Source organism: Phoenix dactylifera, chromosome 14 (assembly GCF_051530095.1).
Source record: "Phoenix dactylifera cultivar Ajwa chromosome 14, Ajwa_hap1_PhDact_Kaust_v1.1, whole genome shotgun sequence".
NCBI classification, from domain to species: domain Eukaryota; kingdom Viridiplantae; phylum Streptophyta; class Magnoliopsida; order Arecales; family Arecaceae; genus Phoenix; species Phoenix dactylifera.
The window spans coordinates 25,570,693-25,588,266 of NC_143203.1; the positions used below are offsets into that span (position 1 = coordinate 25,570,693).

The 17,574-nt window shown below is 37.3% G+C and overlaps 2 protein-coding genes across 5 annotated transcripts; both read right to left on the reverse strand.

The window, feature by feature from the left end:
- Window positions 1-3,832: 3,832 nt before the first annotated feature.
- On the reverse strand, window positions 3,833-4,871 carry LOC103708854 (LOB domain-containing protein 12-like). The gene is made up of 2 exons (XM_008793951.6): window positions 4,587-4,871; window positions 3,833-4,249 (listed from the first exon to the last, which is right to left on the reverse strand). Exons 1-2 carry the CDS (start codon window positions 4,740-4,742, stop codon window positions 3,917-3,919), a joined length of 489 nt encoding a protein of 162 aa, XP_008792173.1. The 5' UTR covers window positions 4,743-4,871; the 3' UTR covers window positions 3,833-3,916.
- Window positions 4,872-7,176: 2,305 nt separating this feature from the next.
- On the reverse strand, window positions 7,177-16,723 carry LOC103708853 (protein DOUBLE-STRAND BREAK FORMATION). 4 transcript variants are annotated; one of them, XM_089927203.1, is made up of 7 exons: window positions 16,627-16,723; window positions 16,312-16,519; window positions 15,620-15,695; window positions 14,624-14,640; window positions 14,308-14,451; window positions 12,194-12,329; window positions 7,177-10,112 (listed from the first exon to the last, which is right to left on the reverse strand). In XM_089927203.1, the coding sequence occupies exons 1-7, from the start codon at window positions 16,683-16,685 to the stop codon at window positions 9,952-9,954; spliced, it is 801 nt and encodes a 266-aa protein (XP_089783329.1). In that variant the 5' UTR covers window positions 16,686-16,723; the 3' UTR covers window positions 7,177-9,951. The 4 variants fall into 4 exon arrangements, with proteins under 4 accessions (XP_089783329.1, XP_089783330.1, XP_088566750.1 ...); XM_089927204.1 differs by having other exon boundaries at window positions 15,620-15,687; window positions 16,627-16,692; XM_088710624.2 differs by lacking the exon at window positions 14,624-14,640 and having other exon boundaries at window positions 7,178-10,112; window positions 15,620-15,673.
- Between the last annotated feature and the right edge of the window lie 851 nt (window positions 16,724-17,574).

Sequence of the window (17,574 nt, forward strand, 5' to 3'; positions counted from 1 at the left end):
TTTAAACTCATCCAAATATTTACTTGAAAGCAGGTTCCCAGCAGTCGTCCCCAGAACCTTGAAAGATTGGATTGGGATCCCCGTGGACCTCTATGAGGGGAGAACAAAGCCAATTGATCTATTACCATCTCATACTATATTTGCAAATCTAGCCTTTTCACTTTGGCGAATCTATCATTTGAGAAGAGTAGATCCTTCAGAAATTTCGTAGATTGGACTGTCGCTTTTCCTATGGATAGAATCTGGACCAAAAAGTTCAAAAGTTGCAAGCATTAAACTTATTTTTACGAGGGGAAGAACTTTGACTACGTGCGTCGTCGTAATCTTTAGGGAACTCTTGACAGGTACAAAGCATGCGCCAGGAGAAAGAATCAAGGCTGGTTGCTGACGACTCGGTTTCGCGCACCGGGGTTGGCTCCTGGTAGGACGCACACAGAATCTCTTCTCAAGTAGTTTTCGTCATTTGGTGTCTATATATACACATTTTCTAGAGAGGCTTCCTCCCATCTCTCATCTTGACGACTGAAATAAAGAAACTGGCTTCAAAGCAAGCATCCGTCCCTCTAATTTCAAGTACTCTTAATTTGCTTTTAGGTAAAATGACTTCTTTTTTTATTTATTTTTTTACTTATTCCTTTAGTAAAAGAATGCCTTGTTTTCAGAATTCTGAAATCGTTTTCTTTATTCGCTTTCGTTTCAGTATTGATGGGTGAGTTGGGATCAAAAACACTAGTGACAGAGATCAAGTTCCATCTTTGCTGTAAAGCTTCTTGGCTTAGGGCAACAATAGAGAAGACTGCATGGTCAGGTAGAAAATATAGCAATCCTGGAATACCTGACCCTTTAGTCTCGTTTAACGCAACATCCTCGGCTTGTGAACTCAAGAGCAGCAAAGAAGATGGACGTGAGGATCTAAGGTTGTGGCGTCAATCCTGGAAAATCCGATAGTGGAAGATACCGATGATGACGTCCAAGGATGGTGATAGCGGCAGCAATCCTGGAGTACCTGACTGGAAAATTCTGTAATTAAGTTATCTTCCCTGCAATGAATTTTTTTCCCCTAAGGTTTTTTTTTTTTTTTGATCATCATTTGTATTGAACTTTGATCATTTTAACTAAAAGGCGTGCTCCTACTCTTTCTCATCAATCTTTCCATTTTTTTTATCTCCTTTGAAGTGCCGTGTTACTTCTGATTGTGAATATACATGCCATCTTTGTTTGTATGGTCTGAAAAAATGACTCAAGCATTTGTCCCTTAAATTGGTCATACGCCGACTCAAGGGAATCTACAGAGTTCGAAAGTCTGAGCTGCTGCCTTATTTTGAAAAGATGAAGCAACTCATGTCGCACTTCTCTTTCATAAAGTTATTCCGCATGCCTCGAAGACAAAAGACACAGGCTGATGCATTGGCTAACCTAGCAGCTACTCTCACGATCTCTTTTGGAAAGAAACTCAAAGTGGTCGTGGAACAAAGGCTCATTCTTCTACCGATACTCGAACTCCTACCAGAAAGAGTTTAGGTGAATGCAACGACTTGTGAAAAAGTGAAAATTACCCATTGGACTGTCCGTTTCATATTTAAAACACAGGAGATTACCGAAAGAACTTCACAAATGTATGGAGTTGAAAAGAAGAGTCATGCAATATGCGTACTTCAACGATACTCGGTACTGGAGATCATAACCCTCGAGTTAACTGCAATGATATATAGGTTGGTGACTTCCGTTCAATAGCATTTCGGAAGAACATGATATCCCTGTTTGACTGGCAATTGCTTTTTTGATCTGGCCATTGAATCCCTTTTCTCAAAAACAACAACAACAAGAAGAAGAAGACCAAGAAGCAAATCTGGCTACTGATTCGATCCCAATATATTGTTTACAACTACTATACCAAAACATAATTTAGACGCATGCGAAAGTGGAGATCCAGTATGCACGACAGTGTGTTGTATGGGCTGTGTAAGACACAGGCTAGATCGAGGGATCCATAGATTGGCCTGGCCCAATATACATATCTGATATCTCCTTGGTGGTGATTCAGGCAACAATGTAAAAGCCCATGGCAGAGGCCCAACTGTATGAAAAAAAGATTATATAAAATTCGAGATGTAAAAATTTTAGTTTGGACAAGGTTACGAATTATATGGTTCGTTTGGCTTGAAGTAGGAGCGAGTTACTGGCACACAAACTTAATTCAATCTCACTTAAAAATTAGATCCCAGTTTTCGAATGAAACTTAACCCAAAGTTATATTCATTTTTGTGCAGCGTCTTGGTCTAATCCACAACTATCACAACAACTAAGTTTAAGCCAAAGTTTGCTTAGCCATGGCCTAACTATTTTATGGTTATTTGCTTGACCTATATCATATGAATATAATTTATACTGCCAAAACTAACAAATATTTTATTTTTAGAGGCATTTTTGACATACACGTGTATAAGCGAAGGATATAATTTTCTTTCTGTCCACACGAACATAACATGCAATGTTGGATTAAGTATACGACTAGGAATCTTTCTCAGATTGTATGGTAAGATGGACACGTTACCAATAACAGCCACATGCATGCTTTTATGCTCCAATTAGATTGTTGACTTCGATTAAAAATTACCACATAAGTTTAGCAAGCAGTTCTAGTCTGCAACTCCTATAAATAAAATATAGTGTGGATACCAGCAGCAGTTAACCTGTTCTTAAGAACTGTGGTTTCATGTCAACGTCTCGGGAAAGAGATGAAGAATAAGGTCACAAAGAGGAGTGACATTTGAACCAACCAAGCCGTGTTTGGAGGCAATTTCCTCGAGCCCTCAAAAGAGTTACTGGATTTTCCTTCTTTTTTCTTACCATAGTTTCACTTTTCCCCATGTTTCTCAAATTTCGAGGCTGATAGATCTTTGTCTGCACTTATCACGAGCTAATCTATCCATCTAAGCCATAAAAAAACAAAAAACTTCTCATGGGCACTCACAGCAGCTCTACTCCATGAGGTCTTGGTAACATATTGTTTACTCACATTTCCTTGATGGAATGGTTTGAGAAGTTCCTTTTCAGATCAAATTTGAAGAAATCATCGACTCATCCTTGATTGGCATTACATTATCTGTGTATTTGATCTTAATCAGCAATCCTTATCCCATATATAATAGATTAGTTATGCAAACCAAGGTAACTATCATAGTTTGAGAATTTTTAAACCTGACAAAGACTCTCTTAATTTTGGAAATTCTTGTCAAGGACACTCTTGAGAAGAGGGGCTTGCAGCGAAACTCTGAAGGCTGATCACTAAGTTCCAAACAGTTCACAACAGTGAAGCTCTCATGAGGAGACAGAGAGGTCAGATGAGCTTGAGCAAGGAATGACTGAAAACAAAGGGAGGAATCTCCAAGTCAGGAATTACTTTTGTCTTTATTAGCTCAAACAACTAGATAGATATGGACAAGATGCGAGGGGCATTTAATTCTTAGGAGAAGGGTGGGTGGGGCTTGCACCTCCCTTATTATTTTTTTTCTCTGAAAAAAATAAAGAAAAAAAATGCGTAGGAGAAGGACAAAGGCAAACTAGGGTTTTCTATTTTTTGTTCAAGGGGACCTGCACGAGAGAGTGTTGTTTGTCTAAGAAGCAAAACATCAAACCCCAAATTACTCCATGTCTCACATGCTATGGTTGACCCACTAATCAAAACAATTACCTAAACTTCTTACAATATCACCTAAACCTCTTCCCCCACACCAACTTCATTGTGCTCATCACTGTCCATTGAAAAGTAAGCAACATCATTTTAACCTTCTATTACAACAAAAGGGATAGGAACATGTGTTCTCAAAAAAAAAAAAAAAAAAAAAAAAAAAAAAAAAAAAAAAAAAAAAAAAAAAAAAAAAAAAAAAGGAGGAGGAGGAGGAGAGAAACAAGCCTATGTCCAAAAAGACTCTATCTTGAGAGGCTCTTGAACTACATTGCTAGAGGAGGCAAAGTTCATGAATTGGGGAAGGGTAGCAATGTTATTGTGCAGAAGGAAGGACTTGTCCTCAGTGTCCATCTGTTGACGAGACATGGAAGGCTCTTGCTGCATCTGGCTGCACAAAATCTCTGCATGAGCCACGGCGAGCTGCATCTGAAGCTGTGACACTTTGTTTTGGAGGAACGATATCGCCCCCACGCAGCCATAAACCGGGTCCCTCACCCTCGCATTAGCCTCGTACACTAGACTACTCACAGCATCAGCTCTCTGATGAACTGGAAGCTCCTATAGCAAGAACAATGCTTTATAATTGGCACATGATTTTGGTGAGAAATAAAAGATAACCTACCACAATGTGTTAATTAAATCTTTCGAAAAATAAGAATTCATATTGGTTTTCTCCACCTCCGGTGGAGTTTCTGAAAAGGCCGTAACTTTCATATACTGAAAAGTTGGTCAGACATCCAGGTCTTTTTTCCTTAGAAAAAAAGAACAAGTAATTCATGGGAGAAAGCTGGCTATTCTACTACCATCTTATTAGCATGATCACACTGCATTTGCACTCATTCATGGAGACAAATGGGATTAAACATCTTGCTGAGAGAGAGAGAGAGAGAGAGACCTGCAACATCTTGCTGACATTGCTAGCACCAAAGACCTTGTGAACGATGGCAAACTTGGGGGGATCATCAGAAGGGAAGTAGGGGGCGAAGATGCAGTCCTTGGAACACCGTCTCCGCAACAATTTGCAAGAAGCACAGGGCGAGCCGCCACCCATTTTTCCTATCAGTGATATCACGAGGACAGAAGAGAGTAGGAAAATGGAGTTGCCAATGATAAGATTGCTTCAATAAGGGTAGAAGTTGGAGGTAGATGGACTCATGGAGATGGATGACCATATTTATAAAGGGAGCTTGCAAGGGTAGGCAGATACAGTGATAACCAATCAAGTAATAAAAAACGCCTAAACGGCCGCCTCTCTATTTGAGAATTACAGTGTTGGCCAAGCAGTCATTAGTTTTTTTCTATATGTTAATTGATATAAACAAAATCTCATTCAGCCCAAATCATAAGTCAAGGTATCCTTGATCAAATTTAATACAATGTTCTTGTGGTAAATTATCGGTCGCAAGCGAGCTTCGTTTTGCTACGTATGTCATGTATAGGTTCTAATAACAGTACCTCTCTGTTCTAGCAAAATACCCTCAAGATGGATTTAAGTTTAGAAGTGGTAAACCACTAGTCGTAATCGAACTTTGTTTTGGATCTAGTACCTACATAGAAAACTTGTTCTTGCTCCACCCTGAGGACAGTGCCCTTGTTTATCTATGCCCCAATTTAAATCAAATACATTTTATAAATACTTTTAGATAATAAATATTTGCATCATTTACCTAAGTTTATATTTGAGGGGTGAAATTATGTTGAAACTTACTCTGCATCGATTGCAATAATTGCCAATGTAATGCTAAAGTGACATTGAACAAGAGGCTTTATCACCTGTTTTGTCTTGCACACGTTTTTCTTCTATAAAACAATCGATTCGAGCGAAGTTCATATATCCTATCTGCAAGTAATATTTTAATCAAAAAGATCGATCTAATTACATTTTAGAAATGTCATCTTCCATTTAATTATGCATAAACTGACATAATTGATTCCTCCAAATTAATCTCGCCACATGATCCAATCCAACCGATTCGAGCCATCTGGCCAGACAGACACCAATCACAAAACATAATCTACTTTTATTATTTTAAGTTGGTTTAACTTTATGGATGATCCTGTATAAATAAATCAAACTTCATGGGCATCATGTGCAGCGCACGAGCTTAACCTAGCATGGAGAAAGGAATCAATAGGTCCATAGCCCTTTTATTTCTTCCTCCTCTAAAGAGGGTGTTTTTGATATTGCAATAAATCAACCACACGGGGTAATATTTGTGTCATAAGTTGTGAGATACCGAGGCGGTGGAGCTCGAAAAAGAGTTCACACTAAGAAATATAGAGAGGAGAAGGTAAGTAGTAGTTGACCACCGCCGAGGCGCGTGAAAGGGATGGCTGCTCTTCTGTCAAGAGAGTGGCGACTATAGGCCTCATCGGTGTTTGGTTTGGTTTGTTTAAGCTCTCACGTTCCCCATCGACTCTCTCTCTTTAGAAGAACACCTTTCCCCTCTCTCACGAAGAGAGAGACCACGTGAATGGCCACAAACAAACTTTCACGTCGAGCTCCTCTCTCTCTCTCTCTCTCTCTCTCTCTCTCTCTCTCTCTCTCTCTCTCTCTCTCTCTCTCTCTCTCTTGACTTAGTTCTTTCTCTCTTTGTCCCTCTCAAAGAGAGGTGAAGTAAAGAAATGGTGTCATTGGCAGAATAATAAATGGTAATAAGATGCACAGTAGTTTCATTTTGGAACAGAAGAACAAGACAATGGAGGATTCAAAATTTTGGTCCTCTCTTACGCTCAGAATCAGCCCAAATAGCTCAACTCCAAGGGCCTCTCTCCTTAGTCCACCCTTCAAGCTCCTCAAATGTGCCAGCATGGAAGCTTGGTAATGATGGATTATGTAAGGATTCGTGAGTGAGTATGTTTAGCCTCACATCGATTATTCACTGGATAGATCTTAGGTGCTTATACAGGATCAAAAAAGCTAAATATTACCTTCCAACTAGCTTTTTTAGATGAGATCATGGGTTGTTACAAATGGTATTGGAGCAGACCTAACCTATAACATATGTGGACTAGAAAACACTGCAACATAGATCCATTAGGGTTGACCATAGGCCGATCGTGGTGTTTGTGATTAAATTTAAATGGAATTGAATCCTTAGCCTGACGGAGACATCAGAGCTTAAATGAGAAAGTATGTGAGAACCCATGCGGACGTGTGTTTAGTCCTACATCGGTTATTTGTCGAGAAAATCTTGGGTACTTATACAAAATTAAAAAATCCAAAAAATATCTTCCGGCTAGCCTTTTTGAGGGAGATCCCAGGTTATGACAAATGGTATTAGAGCGGACATAATCCATAACATATGTGGACTAGGGGCCATTGTAGCACAGATCTGTTAGGGCTGACCACGGGCCAACCATGGTACTTGTGATTAGATTTGAATAGATTTGAACCTTTAGCCCAACAAGAATGTCAAGGGCTTAGACCGGAGGAGTATGTAAGGACTCGTGCGGTCGTGTGGTTAATTCCACATCAGTTATTCGTTGGATAAATCTTAGACACTTATATAGGATCAAGGAACTCAAATAATATCTTTCGGCTAGTCTTTTTGGATGAGATCCTCGACTATAAAAGATTACATATAGGATTGAGTCTTTCTTGAGGTTCATTAATAATGGGGATGCCTTTTGTTGTTCTACAAGATAATTTGGCAAACGTATGTGCTAGAAAAGGCAAAGATCTTCATACGGTTCGCTGCTCTAGATGTTCTTTGTGTGGTACCCGATTTGAGACTGTCGCACCCATCTCTTCATCCGATACCCCTTCACTCAAGCAATCTAGGCACCCATTATCTCATGCCTTGACCTTAGGGAGCAGCTTCCTAATCTATACTTGTTGGACCTCTTGGAGGTGTAGGAAAATTCATAGAAGTATGAGAAAAGGATGGGATTAACTGTCATGTCTATTATAAACTCTTTGAAAACTAGGTCTGTGCATCTTCAATCCTTTACAAGGCTGTTCATTGCTTCAGCTGGTGGGAAAATGTACCAATTTCCCGTAGGATCTTCAATCCTTCACAAGGCTCCTCGTGAAACCTTGCAAGCATCATGCAGTTCTTCCAAGTCTAACTTGTTTTCCTATCTAGGGCAAGCAAAACTAACTTTTTTTTTAAAGCCGAATGGGTTGAAAAAGAGCTTAGCTTAGATAACTTAATTTTACCTGAATTGTGCTTTGGTGCATATTTAAATCTACATATTTTTCTTCCTTTTGACTCACAAAATGAGGTTCCCAATACACCCAAGGATTTCAGCATTTCTACCCCCGATTAGACTTAAACAAAAGCGGGATTGAGTGGTTATGCAAATGTACCATTTCATAGCATTCTTTATCCCCTTATATACAACCCCACTTGTATTCACATTTGTAAGCGGATCCTCTCTTTGTTTTCTGGCGTGCCGTTTCATAGATCCCAATCAATTAGAGATTGATTTCCCATCTTAATTAATGGTGGATTAAAACTTAATGTGTACAGGCCATTGCTTACAAAATACATTATATGAGAATGTATAAGGGCCTTTTAGGCTACGAGTTTAAGATCTTCCAGCTCAAATTCGACAATCAAATGGAGTGAAGCGAATTGCACTGGATAAGAACAACATAACAAAATATGCAAGCCAAGGCTACCTTGTAGTCGACCAATTATGCAATAAAAGGACAAAATTGTGGGCCTATTAATGAAATCTGACACTCAATTAAGACCTAGAGATTATAAAAATGCAACCCATTTCTAGGGAGATGAAGAATTGACCGTTGAAACAAATACTTTCATTACCCAAGTCATATGCTCGCCGTCCTTACATTTAATGTTCTCACATGACTCCCTTCACACGCTACTCTTCCTCTCTTCCCTTCCAAGGGAAACAACCCTCCTTTCCTAGTTGTCATGGTCTTAATCCTTGATCCTTGATTTAAAAAATTATTTCTATCTTTAATGTTGAAACCATGTGAGCATCTGTCCTTCAAAGCGCGTTCTTCCAATCCAAAGGACTAGCCACTAGGGTGAGAAGAAGGGAAGAGGAAAAAAAAAAACTATATGAGTTTGAATAAACTAGAAGGAAAACGGACGTCTTTAAAAATGAGAAGACAAGCGGCCTCCAATGCAAACACTGCGAACCTAGTGGTGAGTTCAACGTGATAAGAGAGAAGTGCAGGACCAGAACTCTTGAGTAGAGGCTTGAGATTGGTCATTTGCTACACATGGTTGAAGCCTATAGATGAGTTCAGCGTGATGTAACGTGGAATGGACGTAAGCGTCGGCACCGGCACACCAAGGCCCATAGAATGGACCAGACGCAGACCAAAAACCCTGACTCAGCCCGACCAGAATAGTTAAGAAGACCCCATGAAGCATGAGCCAAGCTGGATCTGACCCAAAAGGACCCCAGACGAGTAAGTTAGACACGACTCAGACACAACATCCTGAGGCTTGTTTCCCCTTTTCTGAACCCAACCTGACCAATCCTAACGTACAAAAAAACCCAAGCCAGATCTCACCATAAATGATCCAAGTCCACAGGCAACTATCTTTTGTAAAAAAAATTTATTACTTTTTTATATTTTTCTTTCTTGCAATTTTTTTATAAATAATTTATATAAATTTTTATTTTCTAATAAAGGCCGAGTGGCTTTGCCTCCCTCTTCATAAAAAATAAAAAAAAAACAAACAACGTGCATGGCTTATTTCTGCATCCAAATATTTTGTGGGCCATTGGAAACATTAGTTCATGGAATTACAGAGTAAGTAGCCATGAATCCAGATTCATTCAATCCAGGGGCAACGCTGATGGAACAGCTCTCTGTTTAGTTGAATCAAGAACGTGGAAAAGGTGCCGACACCGACATGTGACTTGGTTGAGTACCGAGACGGCTTAATGCCGGTGCCATGTTAAAGTTTGACTCGACAAATATGAACGTTTAATGTTCAAAATGTGCGCAAATGAGAGAGGTAATTTTATCTTTTACTTCTTGGGTTAGAGAAAATGAGAAAAAAAAAAAAGACGAGAGAACATAGGGACTGGGCTGAACTAATGGAATTAAAATATGACCATGAGCATCCGCCCAAGCAAAGCTCTAGTAGCAGGTTTTTTTTTTTTTTGTTAAAGTAGATATTTCATAGTATATGTATATGAATACATCTAATAAAGTCAGAAAATAGTAGTTTGTAGAGTGTTACGACTCCCAACTATCGCAGTAAAAGAAAGGGTATGCGGTGAAATGTCACCGCTTGTTTCCACATTGGCAAAAAGGCAAGTGAATCTCAAAGTGCCTGACTTTGATTGAGCTTTTGCATGTTCCTTCTCTTAATCCCTTGTCGGAACATCGAACTTGCAACATAACTTGTGTTGGCTGAGCACGAACTGCATTTTGGGTCTTCCTGAATGGCTTTCCTTTTCAAGTATTCAGCAGACTGTGTCTGAACTGTTTAGTCCCAAAACATTACGAAGCAATCTTTGCAGCAAAAAGTTTTCTTTGAGATGAAACAGAACTAAGGAAGTCATTTTGCGGCTAAAATTGTTTGAATTAAAGCAGTCATAAGAGACAGAAGCAAAATCATTACGTTTCGAATGCATGTCCTAAGTATCAGATCCATATAGGCCAATACTGTGTAACTATGATAGTAGGACACTGTGTCCTCATAAAATTTGGAAATAAATATTACATTGCACGCAAAGTCATCAAGAATGTGAGCGTGAAGAGGTCTTGTGCCTCTTTATTCGGGCATATCAAGAAGATTGTACCAAGCCAAAAAAAAAAAAAGAATCAATTCTCGAATCATTCAACATCCAATGTAATTTTGTTCGTCCGAACATAAGTAAATCCCCATAACATAACAGGATAGAAAACAACAAATGTGATTAGGGGCAACAGTCTAGTCGAGAGTGATCATAGATCCAATATTTAGTTGAATGACCCATCAACCAAATGGAAGTGAACATGGTATATGGAGAGGAATCATCAATAAATAACTCGATTCCATCAGTTTCTAAGGTCAGATGGTGAACGATAAATTTCCAATGTTCAACTAGTTATAGTTACATGATATGCAAGCTCCAAGTGCATAAAATTTGACTATAACATTTTTTTTTTAAAAAAAAGATTGTGAGTTTCTTGGCATTTAACGTGACAGGTATCCAACTTATCCTGAGAAAACATCTATTATGAGTAAAAATTACAGACCCAAGCCAAATCAGGTCGCTTATGGTTCATGTCAACCGAAGCAATTTGCCCCCTTCCATATATGGACTATAGACATACCAGCTGAACTCCTCCACAATTAAGATAAGATTTTCTTCTCACAAAACTGCTACCAATTTTATTTTATTGAGCCGCAATGGCCAAGGCTTAATAGGTTAGTCAATATTGATCCACCTTCCCGATCCATCTCATGCCACCTTCCATCACCATGGACTAAATCTAGGGTAGTTGGTGGTTAGTGAACAATAGGGGGTACACCAAAAAAAAAAACAACATGTGGACTTAGAGATCTAATTGTAGATCATAATCGCCCATTGTATCCAGATCAACAACTGAAAAAGTATTCTTCCCTTAAAAATTTCCCCTTGTTTGTTTGGGTTTGGTTTGTTCTTCATTGGGTGTTTGCAGTTTATCTACAGTTTTTTGATGCCAACCATTTTGAATCCATCATTCACTCCAAACGCTTCCCTCCCTCATAAAATATTCCTCTAGGACAGGCATATTGCTCTTCTTTCTTTCATTCGGATTGTATGCTTAAAAATTTTAAAGCCCTCAGGGTTTTTAGCTGATCACTAGCTCGGTCTATTTTTTCCAACATTTTGAGCATTAATTTTTTTTTCCTCCCTCGACCGCTACAATTTGTGAGTGATCAGAGCTGCATAGCTCCAACAAAGCTAATTTTTTGTCCAAACACTAGGCCCAGTTCACCACAGATAACATATAAGAAGCCTCGTACCATATGAAGGTCCAATGGGCCTAATTTGCCAAACCCAGTTTCATCTTTTCTAATTACAGGCCTCGACATGAAAGCACAATACGTGGGGCCAAGATAGATGGACACAGAGGACTAATGAGTTTGTAGTGCTGTTGTCATACGACCAACACCATCCAAGACTATTTTCCCCAGCTTAAAATGTACTTTCAGATGTTTTAAGCTACAACCATCAACAAATGAATTCAATTTGACACTTAATAATGCCCACATAAATTCCTCTATCATGTCCTCGATATTAATGCATCTGGTCAATTGTCATGTAAGCAATTTGAGTTGGTTACTCTCGTGTCCTGATTCTCTTAAAGCTATAGATGAATGTTATTTATTATTCCAGTATCAAGGTGAAGTCAACAGCACATTTTTCCTATGACATGATCAAAATATCCATAATTTAGAAACCGCATAATGAAATACCTCAAACATGTAAAAGCAGTAACATACTGTGCATGGACTTTTATCCGTTGCTACACAAGAAAAACATGCTAATGTAAGCGAATCTATTCCAGTTTTATCCACTAGTAATACATACCAGAATGTGAAGCAACTAATGCTGTGGCCATGTCTCTTAATTTTTTGATCTTGTTGACAGTCTGCTCCTCCATTGTGACAGTTACTTGATTGATATTATTGTTAGACTGAATGCACATAAGTGCACTTTCAAAACCCTGCAAGTTATGAAAAAGGAATAGCATAGCTGAAGGAGAAAATTGCAGATCTTGATTTACCAATGAAGTCTCCAAAATTCATAATAAGATTTTAGGCAATTTTATATCAAAACTTTGAAATGGTATGTACAGGGAAGCAATTATATGACGCTAATCTTTAGATACAAAGCTTCTTAACTAAGACCTAAAATGTCAATAGCACAATAGAAGTGACTAAAGACCTAAAATGGAAATGACTATGATGCGGGTTCTATATTAAACTAAAGCTGACTGAGGTGCAAGCTTCATGGCACACAAACCACTCTCTCAACAGACAAGTTCCACAACCGATACCGACATCAAGTCAGTCATCATGAACGGACCGTCATGACCTGCCTCACTTAAATCCATGAACAATTCTGATCCACAACATCTTGTCTAACCCAGATGTTTAACCTTACTGAACTAAGCCACTTGAATCTATTCCAAGCAAATAACAAATAGTGAAGATTAGTAGCATGAAAAGCCAGGTAAAATAACATTTATACCGGAGAACGTAATGATGCAATCCCAGGATACTCAGAAAGGTAAGCTTATGGCTTACCATGTCCCATCAAAGATATTCCACATTAGCTCCAATATTTCGCTCAAGTGTGTGAATTTGGAAAGCAACCCTGTATAATGCTTTGTCTATCACCATGTATGACGACCCATCAAGGTTAATTATTATTAGATATTTGACTGTATGTATCTGTCACTTCAGAATCCCACTCCAGTTATATGAAACATTTTCAACTTGAATTTGTCGGGAACTCACTCTCATTAAACTTACTCTGTGACTTCCCTGTCATAGAATACAAGCAAAATTCCATTGAGCCATCTAAATGAAGCTTCTCCATCCTGACAAATGCTGTTCTATCTCCAGCTGTACTTGTACTTCAATATATCAATCACCCAAACTACCAATAATATGGCTTTTCATGAATAAACTACACAAATCAAGTTGATTGTTATCTTGATGTTGGTTCTAGGTTACTCAAACTTTGTTGCTTCCTCGCCTTCTAATCTGCTCAGACAATGTTAGGCTTATTGATGAAGTTCGACACTAAAGCATTATTTTTCTCTTAACCAAATCTTGTATAGGATCCACCATGATAATCATGTCAAGCAAACATTCTGCATTACAAGTGGTACATTTCTTATGTTGTATCTTTTAGCTATCCAATGTGCATTGAAATCGAATCATATCTAACCATGCTCTCTACTACTGCTTTATATCTTTACCACATTTATCAATATTAGCAGTCTAATGAAGGAAATTTTGTATTTTATGTATTCAGTAAAGTTAATATTTGTTATGCAAAAACTGAACAAGGCCACCTGTGTATGACTTATCCTCTGATATAGGAGAGCGTAATTATGCATAAGGTGCATATTTAGATGGTTCTATGCTTATTGCCCTTATAATCTCCCAGCATTGCTAAAATTAACATGTTCAAAGTCCCGTTAAGATTATTGTTACACTATAAATTCTTGCTATACAACCCAAGCTGGGCCTATACATGGATTTACTGTCAAAATCTGTTTGCCCAATTACCACCCGCCTTCGATAAGAATTAGCAATCCTCTCAAGAAGCCCCAGTGAGAATATTACCTACCATAAAAACCCATGAATCCATTGTGTGCGCTTAATTCTTGTATTGCAATGTACAAAGTATTGTTTCAACATAGATATCAGTAATTTTAGAAATTCCTTGCATGCTAAACGACAAATGTAAAATCATGAACAATCAGTATACACCAACACCCAAAACAAACTTGTATGGAAGTTTCAATGAAAGCGAAATAGAATATATGTAACTAAATAATGGTTGTAGCAAACTGCAGAAAATCATAAGAGGAATGATTCACAAGTTGGAATGTATAGGTGCAAGTGAATAAAACTTGAATTTCAAAATGGTCATTGAAGTAAAATAGCTGCCATGGAATATTCATATACCTTGATAGCAATTGCATAAAATCCATTATCAAGTGAGTCCTTGGCAAAAGTTAGCCACTCCTCGTGCAATACTTGAAGGCCATGACTTTTAAGATATTTAGTCTCCCGTAGAACCAAGGCCTCATATTTCAAAGCCAAGCAACTCTAAGAAATCAAATATGCATATGTAAGATGATTGATAATACGAGATTACGTTCAAATTCTTAGGGAATGAATGACAGGTTGCTTAAACTTAAGTAGAAACAAAGGCGGTGCTTGATGATTAGAGTTGTAAATGCTCAAGAACTTCACATTAGATGTGAATCAATCAATTTACCTGCTCTAAGTTATTTCCTGCAGAAAATAGAAATATCCTCAGTTTAACTAGCATATGATGAACTTGAAAGATTAAATGTAGGCAATAAGATATCAAACGGGTCAGACCAAAAATTGAGACTTTATTGTAATTACATGAAGTCAATCCATGAAAAATTTGAGTAGGAGATATTGCAGTTTTTTTTTTTTTTTGCAGACCTTTAACGAGAAGAACGGCGACCATTAATTGACAGAATTAGGTTCAGATTACTAATTCATTTCAAAATATGCAGCAGATCACTAAATTATTCATAACATCCCTTAAAAGGCCAAGTGATGGCATCGATCCTTTCAATTATTCAATTGCCTCTTAACTTAAAAAACATCTCTGCCTTTGAAATTTCTTTATTTTTTAAAAAAAATGGGCAGCAAGCATTTTCATTGCAGTATTAGCTTTCTTGATTTAGCAAATAGCAAACTACTGAACACACATATCAGCAGAAGCACACCAATACATTTGCACATGTATTACATCTAGTAATATTCCTTTTTCTTAATCAACTTTTAGACCTTGATCTACTGCGTTGTTTCACCATTTATGCATTGATTGACTTTCCTAGTTGCCTCCTTTTAACGAGAAGAGATACATTCTTCATTACCTTTGTTTAATCCTGAAGTTTTATTCTCCCCCCATTCAAAACATCTTTAAATGGTAGTCTTTTTCACAGTTCATTTTAGAGTTCTCAACTTGCTCTTAAAGTACATATTCCTAACTCCTAGCGCATCATATGCACTCTAACTCTACCTATGAATGACTTAATGATCAATCTTGCAAGAGATTTTACAATCTTCATGGTTGCACTTTTCCCCTTAAATGAGGCAGATGATTTGCCACTAAAATCAATACAATGGAATGCAGAATGAAACAAAGACCCCTCACACATAAACTCGATGACTTCAGCCCAAGAGAAACATCACTTTGCTAGGACTAGATAATACAGAAAGAAGATAATCATACCTTCCATAACCCAAGATTTATCACTTCTAGCATCCCATGCTGATATTGTGATACCTGAAAGAAAGTTCCTGAGGAACTTTCACATGACCATCAAGAACAAAAGAAAACAATTGATAACAGTACAATTATTCAGCATTTTAAATGTTTACAACATAATCAAAGTTTCAGCAATTAGAACCAGGCCACATCGGAATACGCGGACATGCCAATGGTTATGTATCGCAATTTTAATTGTAGTAATATTTATAATTCTTCAAAATTTTAATGTATAAACTAGTAAAGTCAATTTTATCAATCAATTCTAATCAGACTCAGTAAATAACTAATTTTCCCTCATAATATATCAAATAGTAGTTATCCATTCAACTATGAGAAAGATATACTCTTCTACTTCTATACCATGTATTCATGTGTTGTTCTCCACCTTAATAGACTGATATCTGATCAAACAATATAATACTTGGTGCTAGAACTGCTACAGCGGATAAAGGACTCCCTATGAAAGCTCTTAGTTTAGTATCTTTTGTGCACATTCCAATTCAAAAGAGCTGGCTTGCTAGCCTTTCCATCAACTCACTCCATTTAAGTTCCATTCTGGATCAAACACTCCAATAACCATATTTTAAACGAAGGAAAGTCAGGCTCAAACGCTAGATTAGTAAATCAAATCAGAAGCTAAGATCAAAACTCACTTCCACATCCCCAACAAGGGCAAACGCCCGGACAAAGAATTCAACAACACAGAGCTTCTCGTCGGCCGTCTTCTGCGAGATTTCTCGCACCACTGACATGGCCTCGGATCTCAAGAGATCTCGCAGGGCCGATCTGGTAGCTAGAAGCGATCGAACATCTTTGGCGACCAGAACCGATTCCAGGATTCGGAGAGTTGCATCGCCGAATCTGATGGAGAAGCGAGAGATTGAGGCCAGGAGGCGAGATCGAAGGAGATAGGATGATGGGGATCTTTGGGAGATGGAAGAGAGTGGAAGAGGGACTTCGATTTGTACCTTCGGTTCTCGAGCTGGGAGCGGAAGAGGGAAATGCTCTCGGAGATCGCTTCGGACATTCGAACTGGGAAAGCGAAATGGCGGTTTGAGAGCGAAGTTTGACTTGCCGCTCCTGCCTTTCCGCATAAAATATCTACTTAATTATTGAAAACGATAGTTATTTTCTTTTGCAAAATAATATATATTTAAGAGTTTTCTAATTATTTTATCCAGTATCTAAGTCCAAAATAAGTGAAATACATTTTTTAAATATCAAATATATTTATTAATACCTAATATATATATATATATATATATATATATATCAAATATCTAATATATGTCGGTTTCAATTACTTGTATATTTATCTTTCAACTATCATCTATCTTGTATTTGGATGCAAGAATAAGATTATCCAAAAATCCTTAAATATAAACTATTTTTAAAAAAATAATATAATTTTTTCTGTAATTGATAATTAGGTTGATTTTTTATGCAAAATACAATACTTGATGCATATGTATAGAAGTATTGATACGCAAGGCACATATTAGGAATTTTAGTAAAAAATAGAAGAAAGCATTTTATAAACTACTACTACTACTACTATAATAATAATAATAATAATATTATTATTATTATTATTACTATTATTATTATTATTATTATTATTATTGTTGTTGTTGTTCCGACTTGGTTGTACAATAACATATTTCACTTTTCTTCTACAGACACATCCTTTCGTAATTATGTTTTCATATATGATCAAGCAAATTAAAAAAATAGATAGTTTGAAATGATATATAATATATATATATATTAAAATTGTTCTTGTGCATCACAACCAATGGGCTCATATTCAAAGATCAAATGCTCTTTCCTACATTGCACATATCCAGGACTACATTATAATTTCAATTATGCTTATATTAATATTGCGGTCTTGTACTTATGTAAAGATAGACTTA

Excerpts from the sequence above, each read along its gene's own strand:
- LOC103708854 (XM_008793951.6), bottom strand. The coding sequence starts at position 4,742 with ATGGGTGGCGGCTCGCCCTGTGCTTCTTGCAAATTGTTGCGGAGACGG. Across the intron at positions 4,250-4,586 it reads ATGTCAGCAAGATGTTGCAG|GAGCTTCCAGTTCATCAGAG; the intron begins GTCTCTCTCTCT and ends TTCTTGCTATAG.
- LOC103708853 (XM_089927203.1), bottom strand. The coding sequence starts at position 16,685 with ATGTCCGAAGCGATCTCCGAGAGCATTTCCCTCTTCCGCTCCCAGCTC. Across the intron at positions 15,696-16,311 it reads CCCTTGTTGGGGATGTGGAA|TTCCTCAGGAACTTTCTTTC; the intron begins GTGAGTTTTGAT and ends GTCATGTGAAAG. Across the intron at positions 10,113-12,193 it reads ATTAGTTGCTTCACATTCTG|TTCAGACACAGTCTGCTGAA; the intron begins GTATGTATTACT and ends GGGACTAAACAG.